Source organism: Felis catus, chromosome B1 (genome assembly GCF_018350175.1).
Source record: "Felis catus isolate Fca126 chromosome B1, F.catus_Fca126_mat1.0, whole genome shotgun sequence".
NCBI lineage: Eukaryota > Metazoa > Chordata > Mammalia > Carnivora > Felidae > Felis > Felis catus.
Genome location: NC_058371.1, coordinates 143,294,620 through 143,311,573, shown reverse-complemented (window position 1 = coordinate 143,311,573; position 16,954 = coordinate 143,294,620). Strand labels below are relative to the sequence as shown.

The following is a 16,954-nucleotide window of genomic DNA, read 5'->3' as shown; positions in this document are numbered from 1 at the left end:
TAGATGCCCAGGGGGTTGTATCTGGGAACAATCTCTGAGGCTTACATTTTAAAAGATGAGAGGTGAGACAAGCAATGAGAAGAATATATAGCCTATGAAATGATGATCTGTACTGTGAAAGAGAAATGACACAGGGAAGGAAGACAAGGAGTGTTGTGAGGTGGTTGCAATTTTTCAACAGTATGCTTGAAACGGAGGGATCAAAGTGCTGAATCCAGCTCTGAGAAGGGATTTCCCCTCCCTCTGCACTGTCCTGTCCTCTCTGCTTCAGAAAGACAATCTGACCTGACTCTAGAATGACCCACACATTGTGCCTCAGGTTTTTTACATTTTTTAAAAATGTTTATTTATTTTTGAGAGAGAGAGAGAGGCAGAGTATGAGCGGAGGAGGGGCAGAGAGGGAGACACAGAATCCAAAGCAGGCTCCAGGCTCTGAGCTGTCAGCACGGAGCCTGACACAGGGCTTGAACTCACAGACCGCGAGATCATGACCTGAGCTGAAGTTGGATGCTTAACCGAGTGAGCCACCCAGGCACCCCTCTGCCTCAGGTTTAAATGTGAGTGAGAATAGAGAGGAGCAAAATCTTGGTGGTTTCATATTTGCCTTGCTCAAAAGTCAGACCCCTTTTTGTTATGAGACATTGTGGGTATTACATCTACACTGTCAGGCTATGATCCAACAGATCTCTTTACATGCACTACTGAGGAACGGGAGAAAGAAAGGAATGACATCTATTCTCCCTCCTCTTTCTCTCTTCCAATCAGAGGCAAGAGATTGGTGTTAGATAGCAATTTTGTTATTGTTGTTGCTGTTGTTGGATAGCATTTTGATGAAAAGTAGTATAGCATTTATAAGGTTAAGCACAGTGCTGGGCTCATAGTAAGTCTATAACTCATTATTTTGGTTGATTAAGTATTGTTTAAGGTCATTACCCCTTCAGTGAAATATGTGATTTTTATATGATTTCTAGCTGCTTTACATAACTTTCTCCTTTAATGTTTCCTACAACCCTATGGATGGATACTATTGTCTCCATTCTGCAGATGAAGAATTAACTAATTTGCCCACAGACTCATAGCTACTAAGTAGGGGAGGCTGGATTTAAACCCGGGTTTGTCTAAATGCAAAGGCCATGCTTAACCATTACATTATTTTCTCAATTATGAAACTTTCATGATACCTTTGTAAGTCAAAGCATACAGAAACTTCATAAAGTTTCTGTAAAAAAAAAAAAATAAAGCAAGGATCAATCATAAGCTAAATATAAATGCTACTGTTTTCAGGGCACCTGAGTGGCTCAGTCCATTAAGCGTCTGATTCTTGATTTCTGCTCAGGTCATGATCTCATGATTTATGAGATCGAGCCCCATGTCGGGCTTTGTGCTGACAGCAAGGAGCCTGCTTGGGATTCTCTCTCTCCCTCTTTTTGCCTCCACCCCCCACCCCCGCTCTTTCTCTCTCAAACGAAAAAAACTTAAAAAAATCTTACTGCTTTCATAAGCTAAATCTTAGACTTATTGAAGTGACAAACATAAAAAAAACCTAATGAAATTGGGAATTATGTTATTTTCTGTAGAATTCTTATAAACCAAAGTATGTGAAGATGAAGTATGGAGCCTGGTACCTGAACACCAAGTTGTGGAAAAAGCAAAGAGCAGACGAACCTTTGGTTGACCCTAAGGTCTCATGTAAAGCTCAAGATGAGAATTTTAAAAAGGAGCTGCAGGAACGGGTACGTGTATGTGCTGAGATTCGATCATCCGATTGCCATCTCATGGTGAAGTTAGAGTTCTGGGTGGAACAGAGGTTCCAGAAGGTCTTACTGCTTGTGGATTGAACTCGGCAATGAGAAAGCCAAGCCACTCTATGAGGTTACACGTATACACATTGTATGTGTAGTAAGTAAGACTGGAAATCTCCTGGCTTTATGGTAGACACAATGTCTCAAAAGATGGGGCAACCATTCATCATATTCCTAGCATTCTTGGAACAATGGATTCTATGGATAAATTGGCTGTTCAAAGGGGGGTGTGACCTGGTAGGACCACCCCAGTACTCAGAGTGGATATAACGTCATGGGTTCTCTTTGAGTAAATACATGTGAAGCTGTTTTTTTTTTTTGTCAGCAATGGGTGCCTGTTAAAGAGTTCAAAAATAGATGCAAAACTTTTGTTTTAAGGTGTCTATAAGTTCTCTTTTTAGAAATATATTCTTAAAGACTAATTGTTAAAGGCGTAAGGAATTTTGCAAAATTATTCCATTTTGATGGTGAACACGAGTAAAGATGTTTGCCACAACGGTGACAGTCAGTTCATGAAAAAGAAGGAATGTTTAAATTTTGGAAATTCAGTTATATATTGCAGTAAAAGATTGTTTACCAGGCAGCTTAGACATAGGGAGGAGTCAAAACAACGGGATTGTTCTCTAATGATTTTTATAAATCACACTTTTGTACTTCCTGAAGATTGAATTTCCCTGTTAACTTTAGTTGGTGCCACTTGACTATAGCATCCCAATTCACAAGACACAGGAGTGACAGGATGTTGGGAGGGGACAGTCACTATGAGGACTTGGCTATCTTGCTGGGAACACAGGACTTTTGTATGTTCTTGACAGAGTTCATTTGGAAGGTGAAATGGTTTTAAAGAACTGAATTACAATGACATAAACTTATCCATCCAATTTTCAAATTCAAATAAATGAAAGGTAAAACCAAAAAGATATGTGAATGCCCCAAAGATGTTGGGACTGCATCAAATCTTTTCGGATTATCATGCCCTTTGAAGTTTAAGTCAACCAAGTGAATTTACAGGTGTGATTGGCTCTAGTCAATGACTCGTGAATTGGGCAGCATCCTACCTAACAAACAGAAGGGTGCTCCAAAGAGCTGTATAAAATGGAAGGGTTTTATAGGCAGAAATGGGCTGGGTCAAGGAAATTATCAGCAAAATAAAAGATTGTTCTGGCAAGGTCTCCTTTCTAAGGTGGAAGCACGGGGTCCTATGCAGAGTTCATCACTAGTGCTGATCTGGAAATCCCAGACAAATGGGTTTAAAATTCTGCTCCTGGGGGAGGCTGAAACTGCAATTAGATTAGGTATTAAATCTTGGTGGCACTTAACGTAAGTGACTCCGTTTCCTTCTTTTTCTTTTCAAGTTTATTTATTTTTTTTGAGAGGGAGAGAGAGAGAGAGCACAAGTGAGCAGAGAGGGGAGGGGCAGGGAGAGAGGGAGAGAGAGAATCCCACGCTCTGTCAGTGCAGAGCCCAAAGCAGGGCTCAGTCTCACAAATGGTGAGATCGTGACCTGAGCCAAGATCAAGAGTGGGACGTTTGAGCCACCAAGACACCCTCCATTTGTTTCTTTTTAACAATGCCCTTCCTTTTCATGAAGCTGTCAGCCAAACTGAGAGGTGTGATCAAAATATAAGGTATTAGTGCCAATCTCAGCTAGTGCTCTGTAGTTCTCAAAGCTTTTGTGGATCCTGTTTTTTTCATGAATCTCTGTGGCATTTACAGGTCATGACTCCAGGCTCACAATTTTTTAGCCAGTCATTCTCTTTGTCCCTTTTTTGATGTTCCAGCCTTAAGGAGATCATTTGCTTGGTGATTAGCAGCTATAAACATGCATTTCGAGATTTTGAGAGACTGGAACACACCAGGGGGATTGTTATGAAAATTCTAAGCAGGCTAATTCCCACTGTTTGGAGTGCTCTTTGGAGCCATGGTTCCTGAGACCCAACTAATCGGAAAACGGAGAACGACCCAGCAGTAAGAGTCACCCTTTGAAGCCAAGTGGCTTGCTCGGTGATGTTATGTAACTGAGTTTCAGCTTCCCAAGAAGTGTTAATCCAGGTACAGCATGTGGTGTTGGCCACAGCACAGACACCTCCTGGCTCAGCTAAAAGCTAATCCTGTTATCAAGAACGGCTTTGGCCAGAGAGTCTACGGATCTTTCCTGGGCAGCTCGTGTCTTAGCAATGGAATCTGCAATGTCCCCAAGAGTTAAGGAGAAGTCTCTGGTCATAGTCTGATTTGTATTTGTTCCTAAACCAGAGGTCAGTCAGGTTTTTAGTGCATATGGGAAGAGAATCACCTAGCCTGAAATAAAAAGTCATCCTAAGTGCCTTACAAAGATGGATGCTGCTGCTGAGATCTCTTGGTGAGTGGGGGCAGATCTGATCTTGATAATCATGGGAATGTGGGGGTGCAAATGTATGAAGATTCACGTAGGTAAATGTGTCTACTTCTGAGCAGGGGTCGACTGTAGTTTGTGGTGACATTGGGAATATAAGAGAAATTAGTCACAGGGAGGACCAGTGGGTCTCTTGTCTCTTGCATGATGACAAATCCAGTTTGACAAATCTGAAAGTTTGCCTCCCTTAGCAATGGACTGGGAGAGACAGATGATAGAATTATCTTTCCTGGCCAATGTTAGAGTAATGAAAAGAAATAGAAGAAGAAGGGGTTTTATGTTTAGTCAAATTATGGAATGTTGACTACCCAGTGTTTTGGGTAGAAGCAGTCTACTTTGGTGCCAGATACTTCTCTTCCTCATCAATGTGATTCGAAGGTCTCCAGCATCTGTACAGGACCAGATTTCAAGTGGAGGTTTCTTTAGCTGTGAGATGTGTGTCCAGGGCTCAATGCCCTCTAGTTTTGTAGTAGTGTCAGTGGTCTGGAGTACTTGGTAAGATCCCTTCTAATGGGGCTCAAGGGTTGTCTTCCTCTGATGATGCTTCTAGAGTACCCAATCACCAGGCCCTAGACTGACCAACAGGATCCTTGAATTGGGATCAGGGAAGTCTTCTTTAATCTGTTGATGATAAGCTTAAGCATCAGACAGTAAAGACAGTAGCTGGTCATACTAGCATGAGACAACAAGGGATCAGCCGAAGGTTGTATAAGACATTGGTCTGCTGGTGACCAGATCCTGAGGAGTGAATTTATGTTTCCCAAAGGGGGTGCTGCAAACAGTCAGGAAGACCAAAGGCAATACCGTCAGCCAGGGGAGCCCAGTTATTTCAGCAAGTTTAGAAATTTTAAGTTTGGGGATCCCATTAGTTCTCCCAACCTTGCCTGATGAGTCAGGGTGATAAAGACAATGATAATTCCAAAAAGTCGGCAAGGTTTTCATTAAGCCTCATATGATATGTCAAGTCAAATGGGTACTTGGCAATGGGTACTTGATCACTGGAGATTGTGGAAGCTATCCCCCAATGGGAAACAAATTCTCTGACAGTGTCTTTGTACTGTGAGGGCATCACCCTTGCAGCAGGGGAAGGCTTCAAGGAATCTACAACACACAAGTGCAGTGACAAGAACATACTGAAGCCCACATGAAGTGGCAGTTTAATGAAGTCCAGCTGCAGCTGTTCAAAGGGTCCAGAGGGAGGAGGTCTGAGGTCTTTGAAGACAAAAATAGTTTTTCTAGGATTATGGACTTGGCAGGTCAGATTGCTGCAGACTCTTTTTGCAATTTTATAGAAGTCTCTCCCCCAATGTCAATTCATAATTTGAGTTCATCTTAAATGCCCAGTGGTGGGTTTAATAATGCAAAAACCAAAAAGTGGGGTTTGTCAGGGATCCAGGAAGAGCCAAGCAGCTGTCTTGGGTTTCCCATGGCCCCAACTGTTCATTTAATTTACAACCCTTGCTTACCCATCTTAATTTCTGACTCCGGAGCAGACTATTGCCATGTTACAAGGACATTAGGATGGAAAAATCTGGCAATGAGGGGTTGTTTTTGTTTTTTTGTTTTTTTGTTTTTGTTTTTGTTTTTGTTTTTTTGCAGAAGCAGAATGGATTTCATCCATATGTGCCACAATCTTTATAGACTTTTTTGCTGTTGCCTTTGCATGAAAGTCAGCTGGGGCATTTGCCTGACACTCAGGTTCAATCTTTCAGTATGAGCCCCAATTTTGATGACAGCCATTTCAGGAGGTGACAGGATAGCAGTAAGAAGATCATTTACTTCTACATTTTTGACTGAGTCCCAGAGGACATAAGAAAGCCCCTTTTTCTCTGTAATATCCCTGACTCATGGATGACCCCCAAGGCATACTGGCTATCAGTATTTTAAGTTTGTCCTTCTGATAATTGGCATGCTCTGGAAAGGGCGTGGAGCTCTGCTTGTTGCATGGATGTAGCTTATGAAATATTTCCTCTTTCGAGTAGGTCATGTTCGGTAGTAACAGCACAGCCAGCCTAGAAATCCATTTTTTTCATTTCTACAGTATGACCCATCACAAAGGTTAGATCAGGAGTAAAGGAGTATCTCATCCATAAGGACATGGTATCACAAAATGGGACATTAGTACCCTGTAGTCATGGATTTGCCTCCTTCAGAGAGAGGTAGTAACATAGCAGGATTAAGGGTGTTGTAAAGTTTAATAGTTTTTTTTTAAGTTTATTTATTTATTTTGAGAGAGAAAGAGAGTGCAAATGGGGAAGGGGAAGAGAAAAAGGGATAATCCCAACCTCTGTGTTGATAGCACAGAGCCTGACGTGGAGCTTGATCCCATGAACTGTGACACCACTGAGCCAAAATCAAGAGTTGGATACTTAACCAACTGAGTCACCCAGGCGCCCTAAAGGTGTTGCAAAGTTTAAGACACAGATTGGTGAAAGCAGAAGGATCTCATAGGAAGTTAGTTTACTTGCAAGAAATGTTGTCAATTCTGAGTTAAGAAGACTTTGGACAGTGGGTGAAGTTTGCAAGGAAACATCATTTCCTAGGGTCAGATCTGATGAGGGTTCTACTTGCTTTGCAACTGTGACTGTAGCCTTAAGGTAGCTACATAGGCATGAGCAACTCAATCAGGTTGTGTACTGTACGAGGCAATAGATCTACATTTATTACCATGCTCTTGTGTGAGCATTCCCAGGGCTTGATTATCCCTTTCCTGCACAAATAAGGTGAAAGGTTTTGGATAGTTAGGTGGCCCCAAGGCAGGCAGTTCTTAAGGCTCTTGCTTTAGTCTCCTAAAAGTCTGTTCCTGTTTGTCTTCCCAAGGAAAGTGTTCAGGGACTGAAATTTTAGTCAGTTCCTAGAGTTGGGTAGCTAATAGAGAAAATTTAGGAGTCCATAGGCTGCAGTAACAAGCCAAGCCTAGTAATCCACAAATCTGTCACCTAGTTGACAGAAATTCCTGGATTAACTTAATTCTTTTGGGAGACAGCTGAATTCCTCCAGGGCTTAGATAATGACCCAGGTAATGAACAATGTCTAGAGATAATTATAATTTTTTCTTAGAGACTTTGTGTCTCTTTTCAGCTAACTGCTGTAGCAAATAAATGGAATCTTTTATGGATTCCTCTTTAGTAGCTGAGCATAGCAAGAGGTCTTCTATATATTGTAAAAAGGTTGATTTCCCTTGGAACTGGAGTGTGCTTAACCCTGGGTGAAGTGCTCTAGAGAGGTGAGAAAGAGCCTCAATGAACTCTTGAGGCATGATTGTCCAGGTATAGTGTTGATAGTTCCAAGTAAGGCAAATAGATACTGGCTACTGGGGTCTCCAAGGATGTTGAAAAAGGATAAACAGAGGTCCACAGTAGTGGACCATTTTGAGTCTGGTAGAACTTGTGACGAAGGGGTGTTCAGGTTTGGAATGACTGGGAGATGGGGAATAAATGTCTTATTAATAGGTCTCAAATCCTGGGAAAAAATCAACATCCCAGTCCATTAGGTTTCTAGACTGGCAAGACTGGGCAGCTGTTGCAGGAACTGGTACAGGGAATGATTAACCCTGAGCAATTAGGTCTTCTATGGGTTTGACGCCTCAGGCTTTAATGGTTATTGAGGTGATTTAGGGAGAGGCTTAGTTATACCTAGGAATGTGTAACAGCTCAGCTGCTATTTTATGAGCTTTTTCTAGTCCCTGAGATGTTGAAGACCAAAGAGCTTGAATATCATCCATGGGGTTTGGCTGTCTTGCTGACTGCATCCATTTTTGGGCTTCACATATTTACATGCTGATAAAGACCTGGCATCTTGGTGTCATAGGCACTGATAAGGACTCAGATTCTTCAAAAAACTTTCAGGCTTCCTCCCTAGATTTAGTAATTTCTTTAATTACAGCCATTAAATGTTCAGTCGTTGACCAAGAGATAAAAGATAACTGAGAAATTCGTTTGCAACCTTGGTAGTTCTATTTTATTTTAATTTTATTTATTTTTTAAAGTGTATTATTTACTTGAGAGAGAGAGCGAGCCAGAGAGCCAGAGAGAATGTGCAGGAGAGGGGCAGAGAGAGAGGGAGAGAGAGAATCCCAAGCAGGCTCTAAGCTGTCATTGTGGAGCCCGATGTGGGGCTCCACCTGTGAAATCATGACCTGAGCCGAGATCAAGAGTTGGTCCCTTAACTGACTGAGCCACTCAGGCCCCCCCCCCCCCAGGTAGTTTTATTTTAAAAGGTAACTGGTAACTGTCCAATAGTCTCTTAAGAGTGGAAAGGATGTTCAGACATAGGATTAGTAAAACATGAATTGTCAGGTGAAAAAGGATGGGGGAGCAGTAGGAGTTACATCAGTCCTGTGGTCTTTTGTTTTCTGTACCTCTAGTGTCTTTAATTTTTCATTGGCTTTTTGTAACCAAGTCTTTTAATGAGGCTATTTTGGAATCTTCAAACCTTGTGGAGACGTCTGCATACCAACTAAAGTAAGCATCCCATTCTGTGTGTTCAACTTGGACACTCTTGCCCTCAAGTACTTTTTTCCCTTTTAAAAAAATGTTTATTTATTTTGAGAGAGAGAGAGAGCATGAATGGGGGAGGCGCAGAGGGAGAGGGAGAGACAAAATCCCAAGCAGGCCCCATACTGTAAGTACAGAGCCTGATGCAGCAGGGCTTGATCTCAGGGTCGTGAGATCATGACCTGAGCCGAAATCAAGAGTTGGACGCTTAACCAACTGACCCACCCAGGCACCCCTCTCAAGAGCATTTTCAAAATAAGTGATCTTGTCTAATTGGGATGTTCCCCATAATGGCCATTGTTACTCTAGGTTATTTTTAGTAAAATTTTGCCATTTTGCTAGATATCTGCAGTCTCTGGGACCATAGTTCTCAGACATTAAAATAGACAAGCATGTGGGGAGGTGGATCTCTGGATATAAAGGATCCCATTTCTTTTAGCTAGCAGGTCTTTGGGTTTCTTGGAGCTAAATTGATACTCAGATTGCCTATCACAGAAGTCCTCTTAAAGTGGCAAGCACTCTAACAACCTTTAAATGCTCAACCCCACCCCACCAATCTTTTCCACTCGGCTTCTGAGATTATTATTAGCAACTAGCCCTTATTTAATACTTAATACCTGAGGCCTCCCACTGGACCCATCCAGCCCAAGTCAGGCCCAGAGCAGCTGAAATTGGACCCAGTCCAATCCCAAATCAGACCCAGTCTGGTTTTGAAGTTGGACCCAGTCCAACTCTGACCCATAACCACTAGAGTTCCCGGTATGGAATCTGGAGATTAGAAAAAGGATTGAACCAGCAGACCTGAAAGTATAGGGACTGTGGACTGATCCCAAACAAATGGGGAACTATAGCTGCCACCAAGCGGTTCCCAACATGGATCTGGTGATAGAACCAAGGGCGGGGCTTTCCAGTGGAAGGGAAATGTGGAAAGCCAGTTAGATCACCAGCTTGATGCAGGGAGCGGAGCTCAGAACTGAAACGAAGTGACCAATGGCCCTCAGAAGCAGCAAGAGAATGAAGTGTTCTCAGGCACCATGTCTGTTTCTTGTTCCCCGAAGCCACTGGAAGTCTCCTTTGGTCCCCCTGCTGCCACCAAACCGTCAGAGAACAAAAATTCAACCAAGTTAATTTGAAGATCTAATTGCCTTTATTCAGTGTTCCATGAATTGGGCGGCATCCCATCTAATAGACCGAAGTGTGCTCCAAGGACTTGCACAAAATGGAAGGCTTCTATAGGCAGAAATAGGGCAGGATAAGGAAGTTATTAGCAAAAGAAAAGAAAGGATTGTTTTAGGCAAGGTCACCTTCCTTAGAGGGAGGGGCTGGGGTCCTTATGCAGAGTACCTCACTAGTGGTCATCAGGAAATCCCAGACTGACTGGCTTAAAATCCCACTCCTGGGAGAGGCTGAAATGGCAGTTAGGTTAGGTGTTAAATCTGGGTGGGGCTTAACAGAAGTGACTCCTTGTTGGGGCTGTTGTTCTTTTTTAGCATCTAAAAATTGTGGCTATTTTTCCTGTGGGAAAAACACTCCTGTTTCTTCCTCTACTGCTCTCAGTTCTGGTCACCAAATGTATCCAGTTTCCCCCCTCACCCCCAAACAATTCTCTGATTCACCAGACATCAGCTGGGTGTCCTCCAACTTAACTCATTTCTGACACTCTACTTGGAGTTTGCATCAGACCCCACAGGTTCAGGGCTCAGTCTCACAACACTGCCCTCACAATCACAAATTGAGATTATCACCTGTGCTTCTGACCATTCAGCTGGGATTCCCCCACACCTCCTCCTCAGGTTCTATCATCTGCTCGAAAACTTAGGAAAACAATTTACCAGATTATGGCTTTATTATAAAAGAATATAACTCAAGAATAGCCAGATGCACAGAACGAGGTATATGAAAAAGGGTGCAGAGCTTCTGTGCCCCAGCCAGGCACACCACCCTCCTGAAATCTCCACATGCTCACCAGGCTGGAAGTTCTCTGAACCCTATCCTTTTGGGTTTTTATGGAGGCTTTCATAAGTAGGAATGGTTGTTTCAATCATTGGTCACCAGTGATTAATTCAGCCAGAGGTTTCAGGGTGGAGTCAAAAGTTCCAATACATGGCTATTTCCTCTGGCAACCTGACCCCATCCTGTGGCTATTGAGGGACTTTCCAAAAATCACTTCATTAAAATAAACTCTGTTGTGACTAAAAGGGGCTAGTTGTGAAGAACAAAAAATTCTCCTTTCATCTTTGTGGCTCTTATTACTTGGAAATTGCAATGGTTTTAGGAGCTCTGTGCCGGGAATGGGAAGAAGACCAGATATATTTCTTATTAAAAATCACAATATTGTCCAAAGGAGTAGTACTCAGCTATCAAAAAGAATGAAATCTTGCCATTTGCAACTACATGGATAGAACTTGAGGGTATTATGCTAAGTGAAGTCAGTCAGTCAGGGAAAGACAAATATATGACTTCACTCATATGAGGAATTTAAGATACAAAACAGGTAAACATAAGGGAAAGGAAGTAAAAATAATACAAAATCAAGGAGAGACACAAAACATCAGACACTCTTAAATACAGAGAACAAACTGAGGGTTGCTGGAGGGGTTGTGGGTGGGGGGATGGGCAAATGGGTAAAGGGCATTAGAGAAGACACTTGTTGGGATGAGCATTGGGTATTATACATAAGGGATGGATCACTGGAATCTACTTCTGAAATCATTATTGCACTATATGCTAACTAATGTGGATGTAAATTTAAAAAAAAATTTTAAAAATCATAATAAAAAAAAGAAAAGAAAATCACAGTATTGTGCCTGGGTGGCTCAGTTGGCTAAGCATCTAACTCTTGATTTCAGCTCAGGTCACAATCTCATGGTTCGTGGGATGGAGCCCCACATCAGTCTCTGTGCTAACAGCACAGAGACTGCTTGGGATTCCCTCTCTCTCTCTCTCTCTCTCTCTCTCTCTTTCTGCCCCTCTGCTGCTTATCCACGTGCTCTCTCAAAATAAATAAATGAACATTAAAAAAAGATAAAAATAAAAATCACAGTATCATACTTATTAATCTCAAAAAGGTTAGATTCCAGACATCTTGACTTAATAATTGTTTAATTGCTAAACTGTATTGCTTATCTTTAATACAATGGTAGAGAAAGGAGAGAAAGTGGGACATCTTTTGAAAGCCTTTATATTCGCCGATTTGAGAACATTATCCACACATACACTCTCAGATGAGGAGGAACTGATTTAAAATAAGGTACTTCATAAAGAGCTAAATGCTTTTAATTAGGACAAGAATGAAATCAGGCTTCTGACAGCTCACTTTTTTTTTTTTTTTTTTTACATGTGATTCCTCTTTTAGGGGGAGTTACTTGCAGACCTTCATGGAACAATTGCCTTTAAGGATTTCATTCTAAGCAGGGGCTACAGGATGCCGAGTGTGAGTAAAGGGTCATTTCAGAAAGGCTTGCTGAGGGGCTCCCGGTTGTTGATGGGGCAGAGTCAGCACCCTCTCCAAAGCAAAATATGGTTGAGTCTTGAACAACATAGGCTTAAACTGTGGTCTACTTACACATGAATTTTTTTTTTTTTATAAATGTAGTATGTTACTGTAAACATATTTTCTCTTCCTATGAGTTTCTTAATAACATTTTTTCTTTAGCTTACTTTAATGTAAGAAGACAGTCTATAATAAATATAATACACAAAATCTATGTTAATCAACTGTTTATGTTATCAGTAAGGCTTCTGGTCAACAGTAAGCTATTGGTAAAGTCTTTGGGGAGTCAAAGCTTATACACAAAGTTTCAGCTGAGTGGGGGGGTTGGTGCCCCCAACCCCTGTAGTAATGTTCAAGGGTCATTAGTACTTCTCATACCAGGACTCAGGTTCCTGGAAGGAAGGGCATGCTTTTCCCTAGACAAAGGCCCAGAGATAGGATTTGGCTTTTGCTTTTTTTATTCTACCTATTTGTTTTCTGCTGTCAGAGGTGCTGTCTTCCTGCCGACTCACCTGCCTGGAGTTTGGCCTTAATGGGGGCAAAGTGGAAGGGGTCTATGTGCAGGGCATGTATCTTGCAAACTCTGTTACTCAAACACTGTGATGTCACTAGGAAGTCTTTGAGTGTCTTTTACTTCCACATCTAAGGACAGAGAGCTATGGGTGGGTCAGGACAAAATGGAGTTGAGATTCACAATAGGAATTAGCCTGTGTGGGTCAGCCTTGTATGGAAACAGACTAGGGCAAAAGTTCACTTCCCAGGGGCCCACCAGTATCTTCATATTTTTCCCACTTTCTCTCACCCTTCATCTAGTTTCTCCTCTCTTAACTTGTAAAGCTAGCCCCAGCTGCCTCCCACTTGGAGCGGCCACCTTTGGAAGGCCAGTTGCAACATGGGTGGGGTGGGAGGTTGGCAGGGTGGACCATTTTTAGCAGGAGGGCCTCAGAGCCCAGAGTTCTGTGTCCAGACCAGCCCTGTCACCACAGCAAGAAACCAGCTAGTCATGCTGCCAAAGTCATAGCTGTTAAGTCATGTGTTTATTCAGGGCCCTCTGTGTGCACATCCCATGAGTCTTTAGGAAGCCGTGCAGCCAAGATGGTCAGAAGGTTGGGAGATGGGACGCTGGATTTCTTTTTTCCCATGAATGATACAACTAACAATAGCTTATACTTACTGGCAAATAAATATATTGACAAAACTCAGATGCAGACTGGTTTCAAAGTTAAATGTGAGGGTAAGTCTAGAGTGTGAGGAGAGAAGGGTGAAAAGACTCCATTACAGAACTGGGATGAGGGGTGCCTGGGTGGCTCAGTCGGTTAAGCATCTGACTTTGGCTCAAGTCCTGATCTCACAGTCTGTGGGTTCGAGCCCCATGTTGGGCTCTGTGCTGACAGCTCAGAGCCTGGAGCCTGCTTCAGATTCTGTGTCTCCCTCTCTCTCTGCCCCTCTCACTCATGCTCTATCTCTCTCTGTCTCTCAAAAATAAATAAAAGTTAAAAAAAAAAACTGGATGAAATATCTCCTTTAGCTTTGAGTATCAATAAGAGGCCTGTGAGATATATTTACCATACTTATATACATTTATGTACTTATAACTGCCTAATCTGTATGTGAAGGTCACACAAATGTACATTTACATACTTACATGTGTGAAATATACAATATGTTGATAATATTTTATATGATAACATAATTGCACATATTATAGATTTTATAACATATATAAATGCACTTAAGCACAAGTATAATTATGTGATATATATATATGATAATTATGTGATATATATATATAAATGTGATGTGTGTGTATACACACACATATATATTCCTCTTGCCAAAGATTCTATATAATCCTTGTTTATATATATATATATAATCCTTATATATGTATATATATGTATGTATATATATATGTAAATATGTATATATATATGTAATCCTTGTTTGCTGTTATAATAACTCAGTTCTGTCATAATATTTTTAGTGGCAGAACTCATAATTTTTTTTTTCATTTTGATCTGTCCCCTTTTGGTTCTATTCATTTTGTTGATGAATATTTAGTTCAACTTTGGGCAAAGTTGACTATACTCTTTTAGCTGCATTAACTAAAGATAGATGATCCCCCTGACCACAGCTGAGTCTGTGAACCCCTGTCATTCAAAACCCTGGAATATATCTTCTTCCTTTATTCTTACATCCCATATCATCTATTTTATCAATATCAGCTGAGTCTGAGAACCCCTGTCATTCAAAACCCTGGAATATATCTTCTTCCTTTATTCTTACATCCCATATCATCTATTTTATCAATATAATTTCAACTAAAAGAGAGGAGGGAATATATTTTACTATATCTATTTCATAAATATGTAATACATATATTTCACATATGTATGTCATATATACATAAATATTCTCTTTTTACTCCCATAAGGTCTATGTACATTGTACATACACATTCATATGTTACATGAACACAGGTGCTTTACACACATTCCAGCATCTGCTGCTGGATTGTCCACTCTATTCATTACTCTTGGCTTCATTCTGTCTGCTACACAGATGTGTCCTGGGTTTTTAATAGAAGGGATGAGCAGCACAAGGTTTTGTTGAGCTTGAGCTGAGCTGGGCTGGACTCGGGCAGAGAACAAATGGGAATTAGATCTAGGTATTTCTGATGCTGTGAAACTACCTTCCAAAGTCCCACATCTATCGTGGCCAATTACCAACATGAGATTTTGAGTACCAGAAGGATATAGGTCCGAGTGTGAGATTGTGAATTTGTGTATGGTAGTGGCTGTGGGCAGGACTGTACAATTTTTGTTTTCCAATCTAATGAAGGTTTACTCATCTATTGTGTTTTTTTTTTTTAAAGTTCCTTGAGAAGATGTACATCAGGAAGGAATGTTAATGTGAGTGTAATAAGACGTCTATAAAATAACTCAAGCATAGAAGAATCTTGGGAGGATGATTAGACCAATTTTATTTACTACATACTTGGCTATTTCTCTACCTCATTTTTAAATCTTAAATACAATTTATGAGTGTTCCGTGGTTGTACAACTTTGACTTGGCAACGTTCATAATTTCATACCTAATACAAACATTTCACAATGGCTCTCTGCTTCTGTTAATCAGTATCTTATGTATCATATCAACTGTGAGATCAATATTCACATATAGTCTTCTCATATTTTTGTGGCATTGTCAATATAACATAGTTATATCAGCTATTTGTAAAAAATGTATAAAACCATAATAAAAGCAGAATTACTCTATTGCATTTTCCAATAGTATTATTTTCCTTGGTTTTGAGTGAACACCTCCTTTATTCTTTCTTTAGAATATTATTTTCCTTAATTTTGAACTAAAGACTAAGACATGTTAGTCTTGATAATAAATGTCATAAGTCATAAAGTTTAATGGTGACTCAAGATGATATATATTTCTATTTTTTAATTTTAAAATGTTTATTTATTTATTTTGAGAGAGAGAGAGAGCGCATGCACATGCATGAAGGAGGGGAAGTGGGAGAGGGAGAGAATCCCAAGCAGGCTCTTCACTGCCAGTGCAGAGCCCAGCATGGGGCTTGATCTCACAAACTGTGAAATTATGACTTGAGCAAAAATCTAGCGTTGGATGCTTAACCGATTGAACCACCCAGGCGCCCCTCAGAATGATATAGATTTTTAAGTTAATTTTCCAAAAATTATTTTTTGTTAAAAATGTTAATGCTCCTGTTAGGAAAATCAGAAAAAGTAAACTAACAAAAATAATATTGAAAATGTGACTAATTCCTGTAGAGTCAACAATAACCACTCTTAACTCATTGGAACATAGCCTTCTAGATCTTTCTCTATGAAACCCACTGTGTAAAATTTAATCAAAAAGGGAATTTATTAAAAGCATATTGAGTCCCAAACTTTTGTGAGTTACTGAATCTGTCTTCAAATATAAAGTTTTTGGGTGATGACCTTTCATCCTTAGGGACTGTCCTGATTTCATCTCAATCATCTGTATGTTGTACTGACTACATAGCAATTGTGCCATAAAATGAGTCTTTGCCATGCCCTCTGTGAGGCCAGAGTTTAGGGTGACGGAGTACATGATAGAAGCATGAACCCCACAGTGTCAACCCACTCCTGTAAAATCAGTTACTTAGTGAGAACCAGTGTTGGGTAGAATTCCATGGCGGTGAATAAACATTCATTACATCTATCAGTGTTGGTGTGGGCAGAGGTTTGTTAAACAGGAAAACAAATCCAAATCAGAAAACGTAGCTATTCCAGTTAGGCCACTTTTCTCAGACTTCCTGGATGTTTTCAACTCATCACACATGCCCACATGTGTGGTAGCCCACAAGAGCAACAGAAGGACAGCTGCTCCTCCCGCACGCCCAGTGGAGGAGGAATCCGGTTCGATGAGACAGGCCGGGGCAGGATTTGGGCAATCAGTGCTGGGATCTGACAGTCAGCTTCTGAGTAAGAAGTGGTGTTGGCAGTGGTGGTCTGGAGAGAATCTACTTCTTTTTCTGGCCCACTGCTCCTGGCTTTGTTACATCCATGCCTAATTTATATCAGGCACTCAGGTTTAGTTTTAATTGCCGGACAACTAAATATTCAACAGGAGCAGAAGCCAGATAAGCCTTGGTGAGGGGAAAGTCCAAGTTGCTGAAACCCACGTATAGTCTGCATTTCTGCCTCTATGCCCACATTGTTCCTGAGATCACCAGGCAACGCTGGAGTGCCTGGGGAAGGAAGTGGGCTGACAT

The 16,954-nt window shown here is 41.0% G+C and overlaps 1 protein-coding gene across 2 annotated transcripts in view; it reads left to right on the top strand.

Annotated features, from left to right (window-relative positions):
- Window positions 1-15,461, top strand: part of FAM47E (family with sequence similarity 47 member E) — a 36,471-nt gene extending 21,010 nt beyond the window's left edge. The window contains exons 6-8 of one of the 2 annotated variants that reach the window (XM_045056208.1): window positions 1,578-1,733; window positions 12,046-12,123; window positions 15,059-15,461. In XM_045056208.1, the coding sequence (XP_044912143.1) occupies window positions 1,578-1,733; window positions 12,046-12,123; window positions 15,059-15,094 (270 nt within the window). In that variant the 3' untranslated portion in view covers window positions 15,095-15,461. Of the gene's footprint in view, window positions 1-1,577; window positions 1,734-12,045; window positions 13,918-15,058 lie in introns of those variants that run through there. The other variant, XM_045056207.1, reaches the window with a different exon arrangement.
- Window positions 15,462-16,954: the final 1,493 nt, after the last annotated feature.